The sequence below is a fragment of the Rhodnius prolixus genome, unplaced genomic scaffold (assembly GCF_049639745.1).
Source record: "Rhodnius prolixus isolate KJV_2025 unplaced genomic scaffold, Rpr scaffold_3, whole genome shotgun sequence".
In the NCBI taxonomy this organism is placed as follows: Eukaryota; Metazoa; Arthropoda; class Insecta; order Hemiptera; family Reduviidae; genus Rhodnius; species Rhodnius prolixus.
This window is the reverse complement of record NW_027411603.1, coordinates 38,892,000-38,914,271: the sequence shown is the minus strand read 5'-3', so window position 1 is coordinate 38,914,271 and position 22,272 is coordinate 38,892,000. Positions and strand designations below refer to the sequence as shown.

Here is a 22,272-nt window from a genome sequence, read left to right as displayed (position 1 = left end):
TTTAGTTCCAGTTGTGTACCGAATGAAATAGACCTAGTGTTTGAAAGCGCGTGCGCCAGTCTCCAGGGAGATGGCAAGGCCGTCATGTGGCAACTTGTAGCCAGCCACTCTTAACAGATAATCTTCTAGGCCCCTGCCTTAATCTCTCTCATCATAGAAAGACCACTTCTGACTGATTACAATTCGGCACCATACCCCTTTTTAGAAACTGTCAATTGCTTGTCAATTTGATTCAATATCACTTATAGGAAATTTTTGGTCTTTTCTTTGTCCCAGTATTAGGAGGTAATTTTCTACAAATTCCGGGATCATGTTTCCAATAGAACCGAAGAAATAATATGGATTTGAACGGACATGAGCTAATTAAAAAAAAAAACTTTATCTTAAAGGGTGAAACATAATTTCTAAGATTTAAGAGACAAATTTTTCATAAGTAAACCGGGAGTTTTAACAACAATTTAACTGCCACAGATTCATTTAGGTTATATTTTTTATCTAAATTTCAGAAAAATTGTTTTACCTTCTCTCAATTTTCAACTCATTCAGTCAGGTAGCAGGTTATCGATTCCAACTCAAACTTACACATCGACTTCCAAAATCTTTAAACAAAAATAATAAGTTGGGTAAACATTTGTTGTCAATTTCTGGCTAGAATTTTACTCCTCACAGATCCGTTTTCATTCAAATATGCTTTCATTTTTCCCATTAATTCTGAACGCATATCCCACAATCCTCATTCTAATTAGGGATTAGATTATTCTTCTATTAATAACATATACTTCCGCTCCTAACTATTTAAATATTCCGCATACCGAACATTATATTTATATTTCTAGTTATAATCTACATCTTTTCAAATATATATAATTTGTTGATAACTGAATCGCCCGATTGACGATGAATTATTAAGGACGTCGTAGGAAATTTATTCTGTCTACCACAACATCAGGAAATAACCAAGCGATAGCCCGGATATGGCCATTCGAAACCGAGACATCATTTCCTCCTTCCACCAAGCAGATCTATACATGATGAGACCGTCTTATTTAAATCCTCAAACGTTTCTGGTATCCGTTTAACTTCAGAGGATCTTGTCTTTAAATCTTTTAAAAGCACGATGTAAAAATTCTCACTAAGTGGATACAATTTTATTTATTTCCTGTTTATAAAATTGTTGCTAGACCAACTTGGGGATCTAACCCTTTTTTTTTTAAAGAGTATTTCGCCCCAAATCGCAGTTACACTTCTGGAACGTATGGTTAGACTTATAATGTCTCTTTGGCTGTAGGTCTTCTGTTTGAAATTCTGTTTTTACGAACGATGAAGAGTTCCGGCTAATTATAAATTACCACACACCGATATCAAGTGTATAAAATTGCAAAAGCAGCACTACAAAAATGACAGACAGATAACAGTAATGGTAATAAAGGGAGATTCTATAAAACTATGGTAGATCAGTTACCTAGACAACCATGGTTTAAGAGAGAACTGTCACTAATAAATGGATTGTTACGACAATAAGCAGGCTGAGAGCGAACCACGCGGTGTGCGGATCGTATCTTCACAGGATCAACAAAAGGTCTTGTCTCCTCTTTTCCGTAGATTGCAATGAGGAGGAGGATTTCAAACATGTAATAATGATATGTCCACGTTATGTGGTAGAAAGGAAACAAATGTTTGACGATATATACAGGTATTTAGATGCACCATTTCGCTACGAAGACATAATATTCTCCACCAACATCTCTGCTTAAATCTATAGCAGAGCTAGCACAGAAATATGAATGTATTTAAAAGTTATATAATGAATGCAAGAAAATGATTAGAGAAAGGATTACGTAATTTTAATTTCGGTTAAGCTATTAGGATGGCAGGAATATAGATTACTGATCCATCCATTAGCTGTAGTTTATGTAAATAGTTGTATATAGTAGAGGGATGAATGTGTGAAGCGAATGTATTTGTAGGTAAGAATGGAGAGTGAGTGATATTCTAGTGATAAGCACCTAGACGATGCTGGCTGTATGGCGGAAGCCAATGCCAAAAAAAGCAAAAAAAAAAAAAAAAAAAACAAGAGTTCCGGCATATCATGCTTGGCTCAAAACGCCTTTTAAATTAATAAAGCAAAATTGGGGCTAACTACTACGAGTATTTAGCAACTGTTCGAAGAATACTGAAAACCCTGAGGGTTTAAGGGAATGTCGTGGATGTGTTGATACAAAATTCTAATTTTAATGAACTCGCTACAAGATTAATAATTATACAATGGTTCGAACCATTACGATCACAGTGGTTACTAATATTGTTACCACGGGAAGGAGGGCTGTATGAACAGTGGAAAAGCTGGCCGAATGCAGTAACAGATACTGGAAGTTACAGCAAAGGGAATTGCAACTTTGGTGTACATATCCCAAGGGAGCCCTCTCCAAACCACTTGACAAACCTACCATCTATACATCTTTTCATCATTTAATGGGATTAGATGCCCAAGATTAGGGCCATCTTCTACCAATATTTTAGCTAATACATGAAATAGTTTTCTGTAATCACTTATAAATCCCCTCTATTCAGTTTATTATTTGAATTAAGTTGTGTCCTTTAATTAGTTTACATCACTCCGTGTACAACATTAAAACAGAATATAAACATTTTTAAAAAATTATTTTTGGGATTTCTTTCCCTCTCTCTATCTAAATATCATTCCCAATTCAAATCTCTTCATTCTGGAGCTCTTTACCGCCATCTTTAACCAAAAAAACTATAGCAACACCTAAAACTGAATGTACAGAACAATTATTTAGAGCAACTATTCAAAGATGACACCAATTAATTTTTAGAAAATTTAATATAAATAAATGTATAGAAAACTAAATAAATAAATGTATAGAAAACTAAATAAATAAATGTATAGAAAACTAAATAAATAAATGTATAGAAAACTAAATAAATAAATGTATAGAAAACTAAATAAATAAATGTATAGAAAACTAAATAAATAAATGTATAGAAAACTAAATAAATAAATGTATAGAAAACTAAATAAATAAATGTATAGAAAACTAAATAAATAAATGTATAGAAAACTAAATAAATAAATGTATAGAAAACTAAATAAATAAATGTATAGAAAACTAAATAAATAAATGTATAGAAAACTAAATAAATAAATGTATAGAAAACTAAATAAATAAATGTATAGAAAACTAAATAAATAAATGTATAGAAAACTAAATAAATAAATGTATAGAAAACTAAATAAATAAATGTATAGAAAACTAAATAAATAAATGTATAGAAAACTAAATAAATAAATGTATAGAAAACTAAATAAATAAATGTATAGAAAACTAAATAAATAAATGTATAAATCTAGCCACGCTAGATTTTCATTAACTTAATTTTTGGATGCTTGTTGCATTCATGCAGGAAGTCGGACAAACTCTTTAGTGAAATTGAAAGGTGAAGAATGGTAAACTCGTCCCAAAATGGAGAGTCTACAATCAATAAATCTTTATTTAGGGCTTTTACAAAAAATATACTTACAATATTGTTCAAAATTATTGTCTACGAGGTCAACATACATACAAAATTTTTTACAATGAGTAGTTCTAATGAAAATAAATTAAAAGTTCATCTTAAAAGATAAAACTAAAAGATAAATCTTGTTTTAAGGAAAAATAATTATAAAAATAATAGTTTAAACCGCTGAATTATAAATAATTAATTTTGCAGCAAATAATAAATCTGCATAAATTTAATAATACTATAATAATTAATTAATTAATAATACAAATTAATCTTAAATTTGTTAAAATTTTGTCCCACAGTCTAGACAAACCTGGAAAATTTTGTTAGCAAAGAGTATGAGAAAGAGAAAAAGAAGAGAGAAATTCGCTGAGATCAAAGTGTAAGTATCTCGAGAGTCTACAAAAATCTTTTCTTTTTCTTTTTTTTCAAAGAAAATTTTAAACCTTTAGAAACGTAGCTAAGTTTTCCGGAAGCCATTATATAATAATAATAATGTTTTATTTGTAATAAAAAGAAAGTAAATACAATTAAATAAATAAAAAAAAACATTCTACGGCATGGAAGTTCCGTCTGCCGGAGGGTTGCACAAAATTAATAAAGCAAAATAAGCACTACATAAACAGACAGTGGAAAAATTAAATTAGACAGAAAAATAAATAAATTCCGGAAGCCATTATTGTGGTTAGAAGCAAATAAAAATGAAAATGTAAAAGTTCAGGAAATTTGCGATTCAATAAAATTGTATTCACGCTCATAAAATTTAGAGATCACTTTTTGAGCAGTTCACGCATGTGCACAAGAAAAAAGAAAAAGAATTTTATAGAAAATTCCTTAAGTTAGAGGAAAATCAAGATTAAGCCTTTTAATCGTCAAAGCGCCATTAATGCAATTCCTTAATGCATTCTTAGGTATTAAAAATAATTTTGATCTGAATAAAATACAATAATCACATCAGTAAATCAAGTAATGACTTTTTTTTTAGCTATCATAATGTTTGTCTTTGTCAAATTTAGAGAAATCCAAGACCCAAATTTCTAAATTCAAATAGACACCAAATTTCTTGGTTCAAGAATCAAAGAAGGGCGATACGTTTTAATAAAAGTACCCTAGCTTTATTGAATCAATATAAAATAGTGAATAGTGTTACGTTAAGAATGAGAACATCAAGTGTTATATTACATGTAAGTCTAAACTATTGTAACGGCTGTCACAATATTATTGTTGGAGTTTGGGTTTGCTTCAACACAAAAAAAAGAAAAAGTACTCGTAGATACCCTAAATAATCACAGTGGTGTGTGTGTGTGTGTGTGAAAACGATCGGATGATGCCAGGTGATAAATGTTCAATCGATAACAATTTTTAACTCACGTTAACGATTCTTTATATTGTTACGTTGCCACTAAACACAATATCCTGTGATATTTAACCAAATAAAAGGCTTTGCTAGTTTAACAAGTGTCTTCCACAAAAAAGAAACGGTTGTTCATATTGTTGGTTATAAAGTGAATCGTTCAACGAACTAACTTCTTAATAATTTAGGTTGATGAAGTTTTTTTTTTTAGAGCTAATTGAGTAATTTTAAAAGCAACCCAATAAAAAGCACATTTTTTTTTTTTGTAATTGCCTTTTTTTAAGATTAGGTTGGCAGGTTGATGAAATTCAATATTAACAACTGAATACAAAAAACTATGACATTACCTTAACAATTAATGAATAAAATCTTCAAAACGAAATTTGTGAATACCTCAGCTTATGCTTAAGAGTGGATTCAACACTTCTAAGACAGAACTAGAACTGAAGCAAAACGGAGAGCAGAAGCAGCTTATTCGTAACCTTCGAACCCGAAACCTCCGCGTCCTGAATCCAGCCTAGTTAATCTAGACACACATATTTTATACTTATATGCAAAGAACGATCTTAGTCGCTATGGCTTTAACTTTACATTCACCAAGTACGTATTTGCAGCTACCGTATTTACTTCAGGAATAAACGGGGTTCTAAAGTAAGGTTTAAACTCATTTAAAAAAGAAATTAAGTAGGAAGGAAGTTGAGTACGCTAAAGCTTAATAGAATTTTGAAAAAGAGAATGACCACAGTCAATAAAAGAAATAAGTTCTCTACAAAATGTATTTCCTGTATTCTTTTTAACAGAATGAATGGAGGAAATAAGGATTAGTTTTATTGGTTAGTGTACAAGTACATTTTATTTAGAACTATTACATCATAATTTCCTCATTATTCATTAGAACTTCCTCTTATGTTCCTGGTGAGAATAAGAACTACAACTTCCTGCGAAGAAATCTCTCCTCTGTTTTTATAATGGCCATCGTAATGTAAAGAAAATCTTGGAAGACTAGTTTTTTGATTCACTTATCAAGTCTGTTACGTAGATTACACTGATGTGGTGGCTTTTCGAATACGAACTAGGCAATCTATAGTGTCTGACTCAATGGCCTAGATCCGGAGATGATAGCGCTAGAAAGGCTGGTTGCAAAAACTATAGAATTTACGAAAAACATTGGTTTTTACCGCGACATTTTTTTTTCTCTCTGGATTCGGTCTCATGTCTAAATCTCATCTGATCCTGATGGTTTACCGATAGCCCAATTTTTCATTTGAAAAAAAAATTATATGTTTTGATTCTCACTGTATAAGCAAAAGTTTATTGTGTTTGTATGGGAACAAAATACCACCTGAAATACAACGGACAAAAACCTGGTATGCCCTAAGTCTATAATTAGATATTGTCTGCCACTATTATCAGCAAAAATCCATTATCCGACGTGCTTTGTCCGGTGCGTTAACAGATTCATAAAAGCCGGAAACGTTTATTTTTACGTTTATCACAGGGAAATTGATTTTTTTTCTTCGAAGAAAACGAGAGGTTTTTCAGAATACCTCAATTACAGCTATCTTTCTAAAATCGCGAGAGATTAATGAACGGTTCTATCAGACAACTGGTGTTGAGAAGTAAGAAATCGCTCGCAAAGATACCCTGGTCGTGTCTGGCTTTCACCAGATTTATACCAAAGTATATAAAAGCAATACCAAAACGCTGGCGTTCACTGAGTTTAAATTTTATTTATTGAATTTATATCCAGATAAGGTGCTTTTATTAAAAACAAGGAAACAGTTAAATGGGTAGAAGAAGATAAGGGTTAAGAGCAAATTGGATTGTTTTACTAGCAGGACATGTTCTGGAGTGCGTGTTATGCTGATATGTTCAATGCAGAGTGGTACATATTGGGGGGGAAACGCCATGTCCACGTTGCCTTGACTACCACCAGCAGCCTTTCAAAATATTTGCCACCCCTTTAGCGATCCACGATAAGGGTATCCAGTTCTGACTGCCGCCACACAGTTCCGACCTAGCCACAACTTCCTGCACATCCTTCTTAATCATACCTTCCTCACCTGTGCTCCCTAAATGTCAAGAAAATATCGTTGAATAAGAGATAAAAGGAAGAAGAATCACAAATCTTATTTAAATTATTATCAAAACTTCACCCTGAATTACACTTAAGAAAACTTTTATTTGATAGGAGTTCTTTTCTTAACCGGTAAATAGCCGCCCTGTAAATTATTTGGGCAAGCTAATGTTTCAGCATGTCTCCTAAAGAAAGTGGACTTCTTGACAGCATGTAACTCTCCTAATTGGCACAACCTAATCGATTCTGAACGGTTCGCAGCTTTTACTAGTGACAAATTGCGATATTTATTTTAAATGAGAAATCTTTTTGTCAATCAATGGGTTAATTTTTTTTTTTTTTTAATATTTTAAGACATAATTTAAGCCAGCTCTTATATTTTTGGTTTGAATTTCGGATTTTTCGCAATGATCATACACCACCAAAATTCAAACTTCTTAGGAGAACATATTAAAAAAAAAAAACTCCATTCCCAGGTTATGACTAACTAACCTCAGAAACACCAACTTTGAAATTGAGATACAATTAAAATAAGATACAATTTCTACTTTTTCCAATGGTTTTTACTTCTTATTTTTCAATATAGATCGCCCCAACGTGTACAATCTAGCATTGGCTTTAATATTAACTAAGAGGTACACAAACAGCAGCATTCTATTGAAAATGGGGAACAACTCTTACTTTTTCCTATGGTTTTTACTTCTTAGTGTTCAAAATAGATCGACATTAGGTGTACAATCCGGCACTGGCCTTATTATTAACTATCGAATACTCAAACAGCAGCATTCTATTGAAAATGGGGAACAACTCTTACTTTTTCCTATGGTTTTTACTTCTTAGTGTTCAAAATAGATCGACATTAGGTGTACAATCCGGCACTGGTCTTATTATTAACTATCGAATACTCAAACAGCAGCATTCTATTGAAAATGGGGAACAACTCTTACTTTTTCCTATGATTTTTACTTCTTAGTGTTCAAAATAGATCGACATTAGGTGTACAATCCGGCACTGGCCTTATTATTAACTGTCGAATACTCAAACAGCAGCATTCTATTGAAAATGGGGAACAACTCTTACTTTTTCCTATGGTTTTTACTTCTTAGTGTTCAAAATAGATCGACATTAGGTGTACAATCCGGCACTGGCCTTATTATTAACTATCGAATACTCAAACAGCAGCATTCTATTGAAAATGGGGAACAACTCTTACTTTTTCCTATGGTTTTTACTTCTTAGTGTTCAAAATAGATCGACATTAGGTGTACAATCCGGCACTGGCATTATTATTAACTATCGAATACTCAAACAGCAGCATTCTATTGAAAATGGGGAACAACTCTTACTTTTTCCTATTTGTTTTTACTTCTTAGCTTTCAAAATAGATCGCCCCAACGTGTACAATCTAGCGTTGGCTTTAATATTACCTAAGAGATTCACAAACAGCAGCAATCTTGTGAAATTAAGAGACAATTTCAGCTATTTCTTATGGTTCTAACTTCTTATTTTTCAAAATAGTTCGCCCCAACATGTACAATCTAGCATTGGCCTAAATATTTAGCATCAAATGCAGACACATAGCAGCAGTTCAGATTTAATCGCATGATCGCCCGGAACCAAGTCAAGCTGAACATCTTTGTTCTACGAGAAGCAAAGTGTTACTTTTTCTCTTCATAAAACTTTTACATATCGTTTTAGGGTCTCTACTTCCTTATTAATTTTGGAACCAGCGTTAGTTGCGTTGTTAATTACGGAATTTGTCTGAAATAAACACATTCTTGAGCCTGTTCTGATTCACTTGTTCTTGGCATTTCAAACCGCTTCCACTTTTTCCGTTACGCTTGGCTAAAGGAAGTTAACCATTGTCTCTAAGTTTCCAAATTTATTTTTGCACCAAAAAGACATGTTTTGAGGACTCCTGAAAATAAAATTTTTGTAGAGACTGTTTCTTAGACTAGTTAGATTTAGTTAGATCTCCAAGCTACGAACTACTGTTGATTTCCAAATACAATAATAACTGTACAAAGCATTTAAAAAATACTTGAATACAATCCAGATATTTTATAAGTTAGTGACAGAACAAATAAATATTTATAAATAAAACTACGGGAAGGTGATAGGTAAATGTAGCTAATGTATTGTTAAATATATTCTAAACGTATCTACCTGTCTATTAAACAGTTATTTATAATTAGTTATAACGGAATTAGATGACTAGACATGACACACATGTTGAAATATATAAAAAAAGTCTGTACTACCGTGGTCCTAAACAAACTGAAATCTTTCTCTACTGCCATAATACAATAACATATTACATTGGAACCTAATATTTGTTTATTTAGGTCCTCACCACCGCTTCTAATAATATTTTACTATTCATTTCGTTTATATTATGTATAATTGGGCATTTTATTCATTTTTTTTTAATTGTTGAAGTTCAAACGGTAACCCTGGAATGATTAGGATGTTTATAATGGTGGCTTGAAACATAATAAAATGTATTCCTCATCTCCGATATTTCCCGATGAATTTTCTTACAAATTCATGGAATTTCTTGATGATCATCTATCAGCGCTACAATCCTCTTGAAGAGGGTCTCAGTCTCTTCTAGAAATGTTCTCCAGTTTTATTTATAATTATTGTTGCTAGGATCTGCCAAAAACTTGAGAATATTCTGAGCCACAAAAGCCTAAGATGCTACTCTTATGAATGTAGTAACATTCCTAGTTGATTTTGGATTTTTACAATCAGCAGTCCTAACATACACAAGATATTCGACTGTACGAGTGTTAAAAAAGATTCCTAACAATAATATTTCAAGTTAAGAAAAAATCGGCTTCAAGTCCACATTGGCTTTATAATACGTAAAACCAAGGAAACTGTGCCTCGCTTCTGTTCTATCGTACTTGACATCTCCTCTCTTACATAAACACTCCTTTATCTCCACTCAGGTGCACAGTATAATGTAAACATTAAGTTGATTCCTCAACTTTTTACTTCCAACATCATACCTGTATAAGAAATGAAGAATAGTAGTGATAAAGAATGCACTTATATTCTTTCAAACAAAATGATGAACTCTAAAACCTTCTCGAATGAAGAACAAAAGCAAAAGGATAAAACATTACTTCCAATTAGTCCCTAAACTACTTCCTAATCAGCCACTATAATAATTACTTCCTATCCTAACAATCTAATTATAACATTATAAAGTTTTATGTTCTATTTCGCATTCCACTTTTAGCCAAACCTACAATCAGAAAGGATCAACCCTAATAGACTTGAAAGAGGTTAAAACGCTCATGTGCAGTTCTTATATTAGCAGCAAATGAAGAACTGGATTGTAATTTACAACTTAGAACTAAATTTCTTCAGTAAGTAATTAATCGACCGGCTAACTAACTATCCTCTATTACCATCTAAAATGGATACGAAGTGAATTATTATTATTTTAAAGCCGCCAAGATTTGTGTCATTGGCGTCTGGAGCCTTCCCATTACAGTATACCATGTGTTTCCTTGCTGCAGCTGTCACTACTCATCATATAAGCCTTTAAGGGTTCCTTGGGCGAGAAAAAATATTACCTTCGGACAAAGGTTCAGCGCCACTTTCTTATTTTCGTCCTGATAATTGGTATTAGGTAACCATTAAATTAACAGCTTCTGAAATAAATTGTAAATAGTTAATAACTACTTAAAGTCATCTTTTAAATAATTTTTTTAGTTCAAACAATAGATGAAATTGCTACATCAATTCATATCTGGAAATATTCAATTTTTAATTAAGCGTAAAAACATAATCTTTGAAAGATCTCTAATTTTAATTCGAGTAACTCTGCCAGGACTACAAATGAATTTAAATGAAAGCAGGCGCCAGAACTTGATGAAACTTAAGAATAAAACAAGCCATAAAATTGCTGGTTATTGAGTAAAAGAGAAGAAATAATGGAAGTTGAATCCGTACCAACTTTGTATTTGCTTTCTTCATTATAGGATATTCAACTTAAAACATGGCTCTTAATTGAAACATAAAACTAGAAAAAAAGAGAAGGGGTAGAGGATATAAAAATAAATTGCCCGTTTGAAAATTGTTTCACTAGCGAGGGAAACAGCAGTGGATGATGACGATGAAGCCAGTAGTGAATTAAGATGTAACTGAAAGAAAGTGGTAGAACGCCGGAGAAATGGAGGGTGTTGAGCCATTTTTCTTTAGAGGGGAGCCGAAGGCCAGGAAGGGGAGTGATAATTGAGAGAAGAAAGTGCTCCTTCCCCTGGCCCCGATCTCTTGTTAGGGTGAGATAAATTGTATCAAAATAGGAAAAGGAGCTCCAGGCTCCTGGTATGCAGGACTAAGAGGGAGTAGTCGGCCAGTATTTCTTATCTTTTGTATCCTCCATAGAGCCCTGATGGTTGCACAAGGTTAGGGAGGAATGGGGCTTTACAGAGAACAGGATGCTCCAACTAATCCTCTTTATTCGGTAACCTCTTTTTTTCTGCCCCAATCTTCTTCATCCAATTGACCTCATACTGGCTGCTTTTCTGCCAAAGACTTTCGCTCCGGCCGGTAATCAAAAGTGAGATCTCTCGCTACAAATTCCTTTTTCTTTCTTAATCTCCTACCGGACTTCTCCAAAATTCTACCATTCTTTTATCATTTAACCGGTAATTTTGTTTAAATTATGGATAATTTGACTGATTGCTATATTAAGCTCAGTTAGTATTATTATTATTATTATTTTTTAATTTATTTGCTTCTTGTAACAAATTAAATGTGGCAAAATGAATCACAGAAATTATTCAGTGTTGTACTAACAGTAGCTGGACCAGCGACCACTTCGATGCCTTAAGAGAAAATATCGGCCAACTGATCACTCTATAGAAGGATTTAATGGAATTAGGTCATAAGGGCCAACGCTTTTTTGAGGATAAATTGAGGAAAAGAGCAAAAATTTGTTGCGGAAGCTAAGCAAACGATTGTTAAATGTCTATTACATAGAGAATATTAAGTTCATAGATAAGGATTGCATTGTTGATGTAGAAGAGAGCAGTTACGAATCAAAGAAGGCATTTGGATTTAAAAAACTGGATTAAGTTTTATGTTAAGCCCTTAAGATAAGTCTAAATGGATTTTATAATAGATATTAGTAACATTTGATTGTGGAAAACCTGCGGATGGAACCTAGAAATAGGGAGATTCGTATCTTTTCGGACAGCCAGGCTGCACTGAAGGCTCTTGTATCCTTCAGAATGACCTCTTCCCTGGTTTGGGAATGCAGGAAGGCCCTAGAACTACAGGCTCGGCACAACAAAGTTCGGTTGGAATGGGTGCCGGGTCATGAGGGTATTGAAGGGAATGAAAAAGCTGATCTGGCCAGGAATGGAGCTAACACTCCTTTTATCGGTACGGAGCCTGTCCTGGGAATCACCAGAGGTTCGGTTCGGTTCGGCTCTCAGAGATTGGATCTGGAGGGAGCACGAAAAGAACTGGGTGATGTGTCCTGGGGTTAAACACAGCAAGACCATGATGCCTTGGCTGTGTAAGCAAAGAACCAAAGAGACCCTGTGTTTAGGAAGAAATCAGATTACACTGATTACAGGGCCTATTCACGGGGCACGGTAGGTTCAAGAAGCATCTGCGCAAGGTGGGGCTTATCAGCTCGGAGCCGTTGTGCAGATTATGTCAGGAAGAGGAGGAAACGGCCTCTCACCTGTTGTTCGATTGCGCTATGAAACCTTTTGGAACGCTGAAGCCGAACGAAGGAGATAGTAGCGCAAAAAGAACTAGTAGGGAAAGTCCTCAACCTCTTTAGAAGGGAAGGGTTCGCCTACTAGAACTAAGAAGGGGCTGGCACAATAAGTCTTCTGTGGCTGCGGTGCCATTGGGCGTAGGTCCCGTCCCATCTACTATCTTAATCTTAATCTTAACAGTTGATTTATAAAGTTGAAGTAATGTTTATTGTTAGATGATCCTCTACTACCAAATGCCGTCCAAATTGTAAACAATAAACTACTGTTTGTTATTTATATTAATATAACACTAATATTTAAGGAAATTACTACTTTATTGGACTAAATATCATAGGAACTTCTCGACTACCTAGTTGTTACAGCAGCCGATTGACTGCGCTTAAAAGACCTGTCCTAGGTGACAAATTAAAATTAACTAAGGAGCAAATAGCTCTCAATTGATACAGTGTAATTAATAAAACAAAGGACATTGATTAGGTCAGTGACAGTGCACTGAACTGAAATCGCAGAGATGCTGGATTGGAATTGCAGCTGACTGCCAATAGATTGTTGCTTTTAACGAATCCTTACAGTCAGTCATTACGACAACGTAGTCCGTAACAAGAACAAACCTGCTCGAGAGCTGACAATGCACTAAGAAAGGCCCGTGCGCTGGTAATCTCAGATGTTACGCGTCTAGCATTGCGATGAGTGCGTGAATATATGGGTATATACATTGTAGCCCAGTTATTTTATTTGAGCAGGCTATAGCCATGGTGAATCTTCAATTTTATGTAAGTAAAACTTCTCTTTAGGAACTCCTCCGTAAATAGGATAGTCTCTTTGTATACATAAAATACAGATCATTAGATCATGATGTGAAATGCCCTACTGTAAAGCAACTCACGATATAATTTTATAATTATTAAGAAAGTTATTTCATTATTTTAAAGCTTTTACAATTGCTTAATATTAATATTAGATTTATTTTGTTAGCAGTTTTTATTTTTCTTTCTTTGCTTGTACTGAGAGCACATTATGTATGTTGTTAGGAATATTTGAAATATTATCTAATAATTTAATTTAATGCATTCCTTTTCAAGTCCAACCTGTTAATAAGTATTGATAAGATGTTTGATTAAGAAAGTAACGTAAATATTTTGTGTAGAGCGGTGCAAACGTATAACGTTTAAATGTCCCAAAGGAGAAATGAAACAAAATAAAAAAATCAAAATCATAATTTCATTTATTCAACAGCTTTGGCATCATCTCCATATTTCTGCTTCCTTTACAAGTATTGTAAATGTTTCAATTTGTTTGCAGTTAAGAGGCGGCGTTGTAGCAGAATGAAAAACATTCCCGGCCATGTTTCTATTATTCTTTCACTCCCTCGCAACATGTCCATAATATGATTACGATGAAAATAACCGTCCTGGGGTTTGTAACTTTTTTTAATTGGTATTTCTGTGTGCAAAGAGGAGGGGCTCCGCAGCTGCGCAATGTAACGAATAAGTCCAGCTGGGGACTTGGTTTGCTACAATACTTAGCAGTTCGGCACAATGATTATATCAGATACCAACAACGAATGCTAAGATAAATATATATTTATATTGTTTGATAGATTTACCAAAGAAAAACATTCACAACGAAATGTTAGTTTAAAATTTTTGAATTCAAGAAACTGAAAACATTTCAGTTGATGTTGATATGACATACGTTTTCTTATATCTATAGGGTAGTTTTCTTGAATATCGTCTCCAAATTCACGAGTTCTGTGAAAAATCGATCTTGTCATTCCACAATCATCCTTTCTTCAAGGTTAGCTTCCTCCGTCCTCCTTATTCCGAAGGAAAAACTAAAATAATGAAATTCATTCCTCGCACGAGCTTATATTGATTCCAGAAAATGTTTTTACAAACGATTAGAAAAATGTTTAGAAGGGTATAAAAGAAATCTTTTGAAGGTGATAACAGATTAAACTGTAATTATTCGTAAATTGGAGTAAGCAAGAGAGAATTACTTTATCCGTTAAAAACTGAACAGCAGTTTTCTTTTTAAGGTAAAAAGCACTCAAGTGTTAACGTTAAGCGATAAAGTACCCAGTTAACGTTAACTCATTTGCTTATTTAATTTCTTGAAGCGTTCATGTCCTTTCTTTGTTTTAATTTAATCTAATGTTACAGAAGAAGTGGACTGTACAGATTCTATGAATCCATTTCTAAACGAAAATTAAATGAACGTCTAAGTAGATTCGTAATTAAATTTTGGATAAAATTGTTAAAAGATTTCCAAATGAATAATTTTATTCTAAAATCAGAATATTTTTTAAACTATGAATGTTTACAAAATATTTATTATTATTATTCCTCACAGTAAAAAGATTTGTATTCATCCGTTTTAGTTCAAGTAAATTGTCACACATGATCCTTTTTGTAACTATTAAATAACCAATTGATTCCTGTATTACTAAGTATCTTACTATATTAGTATAAATATTTGATCTAACCAGTTGGCAGTTTAAAAAGAATATAAAATCCTCTTTCTCCAATAAACTCCTTTTAATCAATAACATCTAATTATTCCTATCACTAAAACTATTTTGATTTAACTATAAACAACATCTTTCCAAACAGAATAACTACAACTGACTAGCTTCGAAACTATCAACTACAAAACAATAAATGAGCTCAATTAAGGCGTACTAATTATAATTATGTAGATTTCTACTTTGCCTACCTGCACTTCTAGATTCGAATCCATTTTGAAAACTTTTATGTTCATTATGACGTCCACTAATTAGCCTGGCGAATTTATCGACAACTTCATTGGTCTCGACTCCTGCGATTAAAAGAATGGTTACTTTTACTGTAAATTAATTTTATATAATAATAATAATTATAATAATTTTTTATTTTAATCCTTTAATTAAAATTAAGAATATTCTATTTTGATTTTAAAATAACAAAGAGTTTAAACAAAACATTTATCCTGAAAGAAAAGTAAAGGAACAAGGGAGGGACCAGTTTCATCCTGTTTCATCCTAACTGCATGCGAAGCTTACCGCATTGATTTTCCCAATTTTCTGTTCTCAGCTCATTATTCATCCTCCTAATGAAATTTTCATGCTTTCTTGAAAATATAACACATATTTAAGGAAGCTTGTACACATTTGTCGCTCGAATACTAATTTTCCTACCTGACTGTTTCAATAATAAAGGTCAAATGTGTGAAATTAAATTAAAAATTGGCTGACAGAATGCGCTACATTACTGAATTTGATTTTTCAGTATTTTGAAACACTCACGAAAACAGCTTTTTCGATTTTATTGAAACATTGTACAGTGATTACAAGACATTTTGGATCAAGAGATGTTCTCGTCAAAGATGGGGTACAGAGCCTCTAAAGTGCCAATTCAATATCTTATGTTCTGTTAAGGTGGATAAAATGTATCCCTAAAATCGAATTTCTAGAAAATAATCCAACTAGAGGTACCTATTTTTTTTAAGGGATTCTAAAATATGATCACTGCCTCCAAAATAGCTGGTAGGCTTGTCTTTTAACTTCCTATATACCATACTCTATAAATTATAGATACATATATAACTTTTTGTAGAAAGAAATCGTTTTAATGAAGTTCTTGGAGTGGGCTTCTCTTCTCTGTATGTTTACAATTCAGGGTAATCTAAGGATTTACAAACCATATATTATTGGTAAGAAACAAATATGGCCCAAATATTCCGAGTAAAAAGAGTATTTATGAGTTAGAATGTTGAGAACATCAGTAAGAAGAAGCTTTTGTTAAGTGTTCGCAGCAATTTGTTTTTGAATAGTTATTTAAAATATCTAGCTCCTAAATTCTAGTTGAAATTTTGATTTGTTCTAAGTAATTGATAAATAAAAACAAAATTTGTTAATTGTTAGATCGCTGTAATGAAAAGATTTTGTTACATACCACACCCAAAAGTAAAAAAAAGAGTATATTATTGAACAATATGTGCCCTAAAAGAAATACAGTAATTATTCGGAAATGCACTTTTACAACTAAGACGTATTTTTTTTTTTAAATTATATTTGTTGCAACGCAATTCTTTGTGAATTCAAATGAAAATCTTCCCTGACGATATGAATACGAGGGTCGTTTGAAACGTCCGTGCAAAGTCAGAGAGATAGCACTACTGGCGCGTATCGAGGTTATGTTTAGTTAGTAGCATCTCTTGGAAGAACACACACTAAGTTTCAGCCAGATCGGTCTATTTCTTTGTGTTTGGCATTCGTTTGAATCGAGGAAGTCGAATGATTTTCAAAAAATGGACGAAAAAGAATTTCGTGTGTTGATTAAACACTACTTTATGAAAGGCAAAACGCCTCAGGAGACTAAAGAGAAGCTTGATAAACATTACGGTGACTCTGCACCTTCGATTAGAACAGTTTATAAGTGGTTTCAAAATTTTCGGAGTGGCCATATGGGCACAAGTGACGCTGAACGTTCTGGACGCCCAGTTGAGGTTACTACTCCAGAAATCATTGATAAAATCCATGATATGGTGATGGATGACAGAAGAGTGAAGGTGCGTGAGATTGCTAGTGCTGTGGGCATCTCGAATGAATGGGTACATAATATTTTGCATCAACATTTGGACATTACAAAGCTATCCGCAAGATGGGTGCCGCGATTGCTCACGCTTGACCAAAAACGAAATCGTGTGAAGTGTTGCAAGGACGGTTTGCAGCTGTTCCAGAAGAATCCGCAGGACTTTAAGCGTCGTTTCGTCACTGTGGATGAAACATGGATACATCACTACACTCCTGAGACCAAAGAACAATCTAAACAATGGGTTACCAAGGGGGGAATCTGCGCCAAAAAAGGCGAAGACCTTTCCTTCGGCCGGAAAGATTATGGCGACTGTCTTTTGGGATTCGCAAGGAATAATCCTCATCGACTATCTGGAAAAGGGTAAAACTATTACAGGTGCATATTATTCATCGTTATTGGACCGTTTGAAAACCGAGCTGCAAGAAAAACGCCCACGATTGGCCCACAAAAAAGTCCTTTTCCATCACGACAACACACCAGCACACACCTCAGCAGTTGTGGTCGCAAAATTAATGGAAATAGGGTTCCAACTCGTTTCACATCCCCCCTATTCTCCAGACTTGGCTCCCTCGGACTACAATATGAAGAAATGGCTGGCGGGAAAAAGATTTTATTCAAACGAGAAGGTGATTGCAGAAACGAATGGCTATTTTTCAGACTTGGACAAATCCTATTATTCAGAAGGGATCAACAAACTAGAGCAGCGTTGGACGAAGTGTATAAGCCTAAAAGGAGACTATGTTGAAAAATAAAAAAGGTTTACCCCAAAAAATTAAGTAGTTTTTATTTTTGCACGGACTTTTCAAACGACCCTCGTATGTAAGAGTAGAACAACAAAAAACCTCAAAATTTGTAACCAAAGAAGTCAAAATTTGGTACTTTCACACTCGGACAAATAGTCCGAGGAATTTTACTACAAAAAATTGAATGTAAACTGTAAATTGTTTACACAGGAAAAGGATGCCAACGTAATGTAAATATTCATTATAAAAGTTAATACTCTATTAGTAAAAATAACATAAAACGGAAGTGCTATTATAAGAGAAACAAGACGGTTTCCTCCTAATATAGAGATACTGTAGGTAGAAAAGATAGGTTCTGTTGGCTTCATTAGAAACAAAACCGGCTGCTTAGTAGATGTTTGTTTAAGAAAAACAAAGGATATGTTTGTTTTTTTTAAAAAGAGTAAAATCTTTTTAAATGCGTTGTTAGATAAAACAATCCCTGGGCTTGGTATCGATATAACTAACAAGGTACACACAATTTTTGTCCAAAGAAAATTAAATGTTAATTTATGCACATATATCGATTCGTGTACATATTTATATAGTTTTCTATTCTTTAATTGAACAAGTGATACAATTACCAACCAATGGAGCATACCTCACACATTGTGCGCTACACTCAGCCATTGTTATTCTATAAGGCCACACATGTGTTATCTTTACTGATATTGTTCTTTCATTTGTTTTTCACAGAGATAAACATTTTTATTAAAACAAATAATATTAGAAAAATATATTACCTTGATTACTAATCTAATAACTAGAATGGTTAACTTAGCTAAATTAAATTAAATGATAAAATGCAAGAGTTTATAGTTTAACACGTTGCCATATCATGCGCTTGCCTAATCATTGAAAATGGTAACCGCTTTCTAATATTGAAAGCACCTTGGCTGTGCTTAAGAGGTTTAAACGGTTGCACGAGAACTGAAGTAATTTTTAAGCCTGTTTAACATTATTACTTCATCTTAAGAAACAAGAACTACAATTTTACAGATTTCCAAGTTTTAGTTCACATAAGAAAAATACTTGAGTGCCATTTTAAGTTGCGGTTCTCTTATGTGTATGGGGAGGAGTGGTCGAAACTTCGGGAGGTGATTCAGCAGCTCGAATGCAACAAAAAAATATCCTCTTCACTTTGACCCGATTCTCAATAGTGTCTTAAGATATTTGCATTTTTAACTTTTTCTGTCGATATTCGCGTTTATCACCATAAAAATGGCCGTACCTTTTCCATCCTTTACCCTATAACAAATCTGCTTATTCCAAACGAAAGAGCATTAAATTTCCTATAAAGATGCTTAATCCAGAGCCTCAATACGTTTCTAATAACAATGAAATTTTTACTTTAATGTTTAAAAAATGCGTTCTCGATGATTTTTGTTAAAATTTTCAATTGCATTTTCTCAATGATTAATGAATCAAGGGATCACATAATTTCAGAAAAAGTTGCGCATTTATTGAGCTTCAAGATTTCAAGATATGGATTTTTTTTTGGTTTTTAATAAATAAAAAATGCAAATATCTTGGGCACTATTGAGAATCGGGCCAAAGTGAAGAGAATATTTTTTGCTGCATTTGAGCTGCTGAATCACCTCCCGAAGTTTCGACCACTCCTCCTGCTATTAATAAGTAGGATTGAATAGAGTTGTCAAAATACCCTCTATAAAGGATTTTCCTTAACCAAATGTGTCTAGGATTTGTCACTTTTTGAAATTTTCTTTAAAAAAAAAATGGCTCCGACGAATATCCTTGTAACTATTTCTTATCTAGTTAGATTGCAATCACATAGATTTAAAACATTTGTTTATTAAAGAAAGATTTTTTGAGTTTGAGGGATGAGTTACGCTTCCTCCTGAAGCATAATAATTTCAGTGTAGATTTTATTAAATTTGTAATTTTACTAAGAAGTAAATATGTGTCAAAAATACCTACGGAAGGCAATGTAGAAGTTAAAAGCTTCAAAATTGAAACAAGACCAGATTATACTGTTATTATACAATAACGCATTACAAAAGAGTGTTTCCAGGTTCATCATTACTGAATTGTATAATAATTAACTGTACTGTAAAATATAATGTAACCTTTCTTCCTTCTGGAATAACGAATCAGTCACCAGAAACAATATTATAAAGGCAAGCTTAAAGTATATTCTAATTTATTATAAAAGCCTTTATATTCCTCTTTTTGAGCTACCGAGACACCTGATTTGTTTTAGGTATCATCGAAAGTACATCTTTGAAGAACTAAAATTTAGAAGTAGTTATTTAAAGCTACCTAAACTGGAATGACCCCTGCAACTAACATATTCTGAAAGTAATTCAAATCAAATCAAACTTTATTTGTATAAAGATACAATGTATCTGTTACAAAGGAGTTCCAAGTTCATGTTTACTTTATAAACCTTGTAGACTATAAGCTCTTAAATTTAAAACTTTTTTTAAATAATTAAAAATGGCATACATATTTTTTCTTCAAAATTATTAATTAATTTACAAAATTCTTCTCTATGATTGTTATATTTATTTATATGCAGTGGGATTCTAAAACTTTCATATACTGGGCAACTCATAAACAGGTGAATCAATGTTTCCGGCTCATTCTGATTACACATTAAACAATGATCTTTAGGTTTGATTGTATAAATGACATAATTGATTTTAAATTTAGTAATAAAAGGGCCACCCAATCTTATTTCAAAAAGAATTCTAATAACTTGAAAAGAAATGGATTTATCTAAATATTGTTTGACCAACATTTTGTAATAAATTTTGAGAGTTCCAAAATATATTAAACATAATGTTATTTACTTTATTTAAATCAGTTAAATGCAAATATTTCCTGTACTTTTCTAAAATTATATATATATTAGGTTTTGAATTCAAGCATGAGCCCAAATCTTCTAAATGAATTTCTTTTAAGCATTGAAAATACCTGTAAATACCAATTAAATCTAATATTGCTTGGATAGAGCTTACTCAATACAATTAGTCTCTTTAAGCAGATTTTTACATAGTTATCATTTACACAAAGAATTTTATGCAGCTATCTTAATGCGAGCTTCAATACTTCATATTTTAAATGAGGTTGTTCAGTTTCAAGGCGTTCATATTCTGTAAGTAGTTTTTGTTCTTTAAATGCCATAGAAAGTTGTTTGGCTTATATTTTTTACTAATGCTATTGAAGTAAAAAAAAGCGAGTAAAATAATGTTTAGTGTAATCAGAATAAAAAAGAAAAACTGAAAATAGCACTTAAATAAAGCGACCTTATGTTCGGTTATCCGGTTTTGTCAGTTATTTTCTTGATTGTGAAAAGGTAAATGGTATAAAAAAGAAGAAGAAAAAGCACACGGGAAGTGAAAAAGACGGAAATGGATTCTACATAAACAGTCTAGGTGTACGTGTGTATGTTTGTGATGGTAGAAAGGGAAAAGATGGGGGCGTGGTCTTATATAAACACCGGAAATTACAAATACAAGGGAAGTGTTAGTAGTAGAGGAGATGGAGGAGAGCTAGTGAACAGAGAACGGATATATTGATCAGAAGAGAAGCAAGCAAGCGGAGAGGAGAGTCGGAACAGGCATAATGCCATGAGATTTGGTTAGCACCGGAGAATTCCCTTTACACCGTGTACCACCAAGGCTAATATCATTCTGTTGGCTGGTGCTACCTCCTTACGGTTGATCCTCTGTCGAGCCGAATCGTACAACTTTCTTGGGAATCTCTTCATTCCTTTCCAACTACTCCTTTTACTCTTCCTGGTGAACAATACTTCCTCTGGGTATTAGAGGCTGGAAATTCTAGAAATATCACTAGGAATTGTGAGGCTTTAAAAAGCAAAACCTAAATTAACTAGAATAATTCATTTCTATTTATTAATCAATAACTTTACTTGGAAAGTGATACTTAATCGCTATTTAGTTCTAGATTTCTTAATCGCGAGTTTTGTATTTTAAAACTTGTACGTTGTAACGTGCGCCTCTTGTTGGGATAAAATGTATTTCTTTTTTAGAAATTCTATATATTTTAAATTAATAACTAATTTAATTTAGGCAATTAAAGTACGAAGGTACGGACAGTTTAAAGGTACAGTTAATTCGTGTTCAGAGATTTCCAGATCTCCCGCTGTACAGAAACAATAGAGACATTCTTACTTAGGATATATCGAGTTTTTTTTTTTTTTTTAAGGAGAGGCGGAACAAGGTAA

General features: G+C 32.9%; 1 protein-coding gene across 3 annotated transcripts in view; it reads right to left on the bottom strand.

Moving 5' to 3' along the window:
- The window catches only part of LOC141452585 (uncharacterized), a 156,140-nt gene that overhangs the window by 58,345 nt on the left and 75,523 nt on the right, over window positions 1–22,272 (bottom strand). For 2 of the 3 annotated variants that reach the window (XM_074124886.1, XM_074124887.1), the window contains exon 3: window positions 15,422–15,523. The exons of the other annotated variant lie outside the window; for it this stretch is intronic. In XM_074124886.1, coding sequence (XP_073980987.1) covers window positions 15,422–15,523 — 102 coding nt within the window. The remainder of the gene's footprint in view (window positions 1–15,421; window positions 15,524–22,272) is intronic. 3 annotated transcript variants of the gene reach the window in all.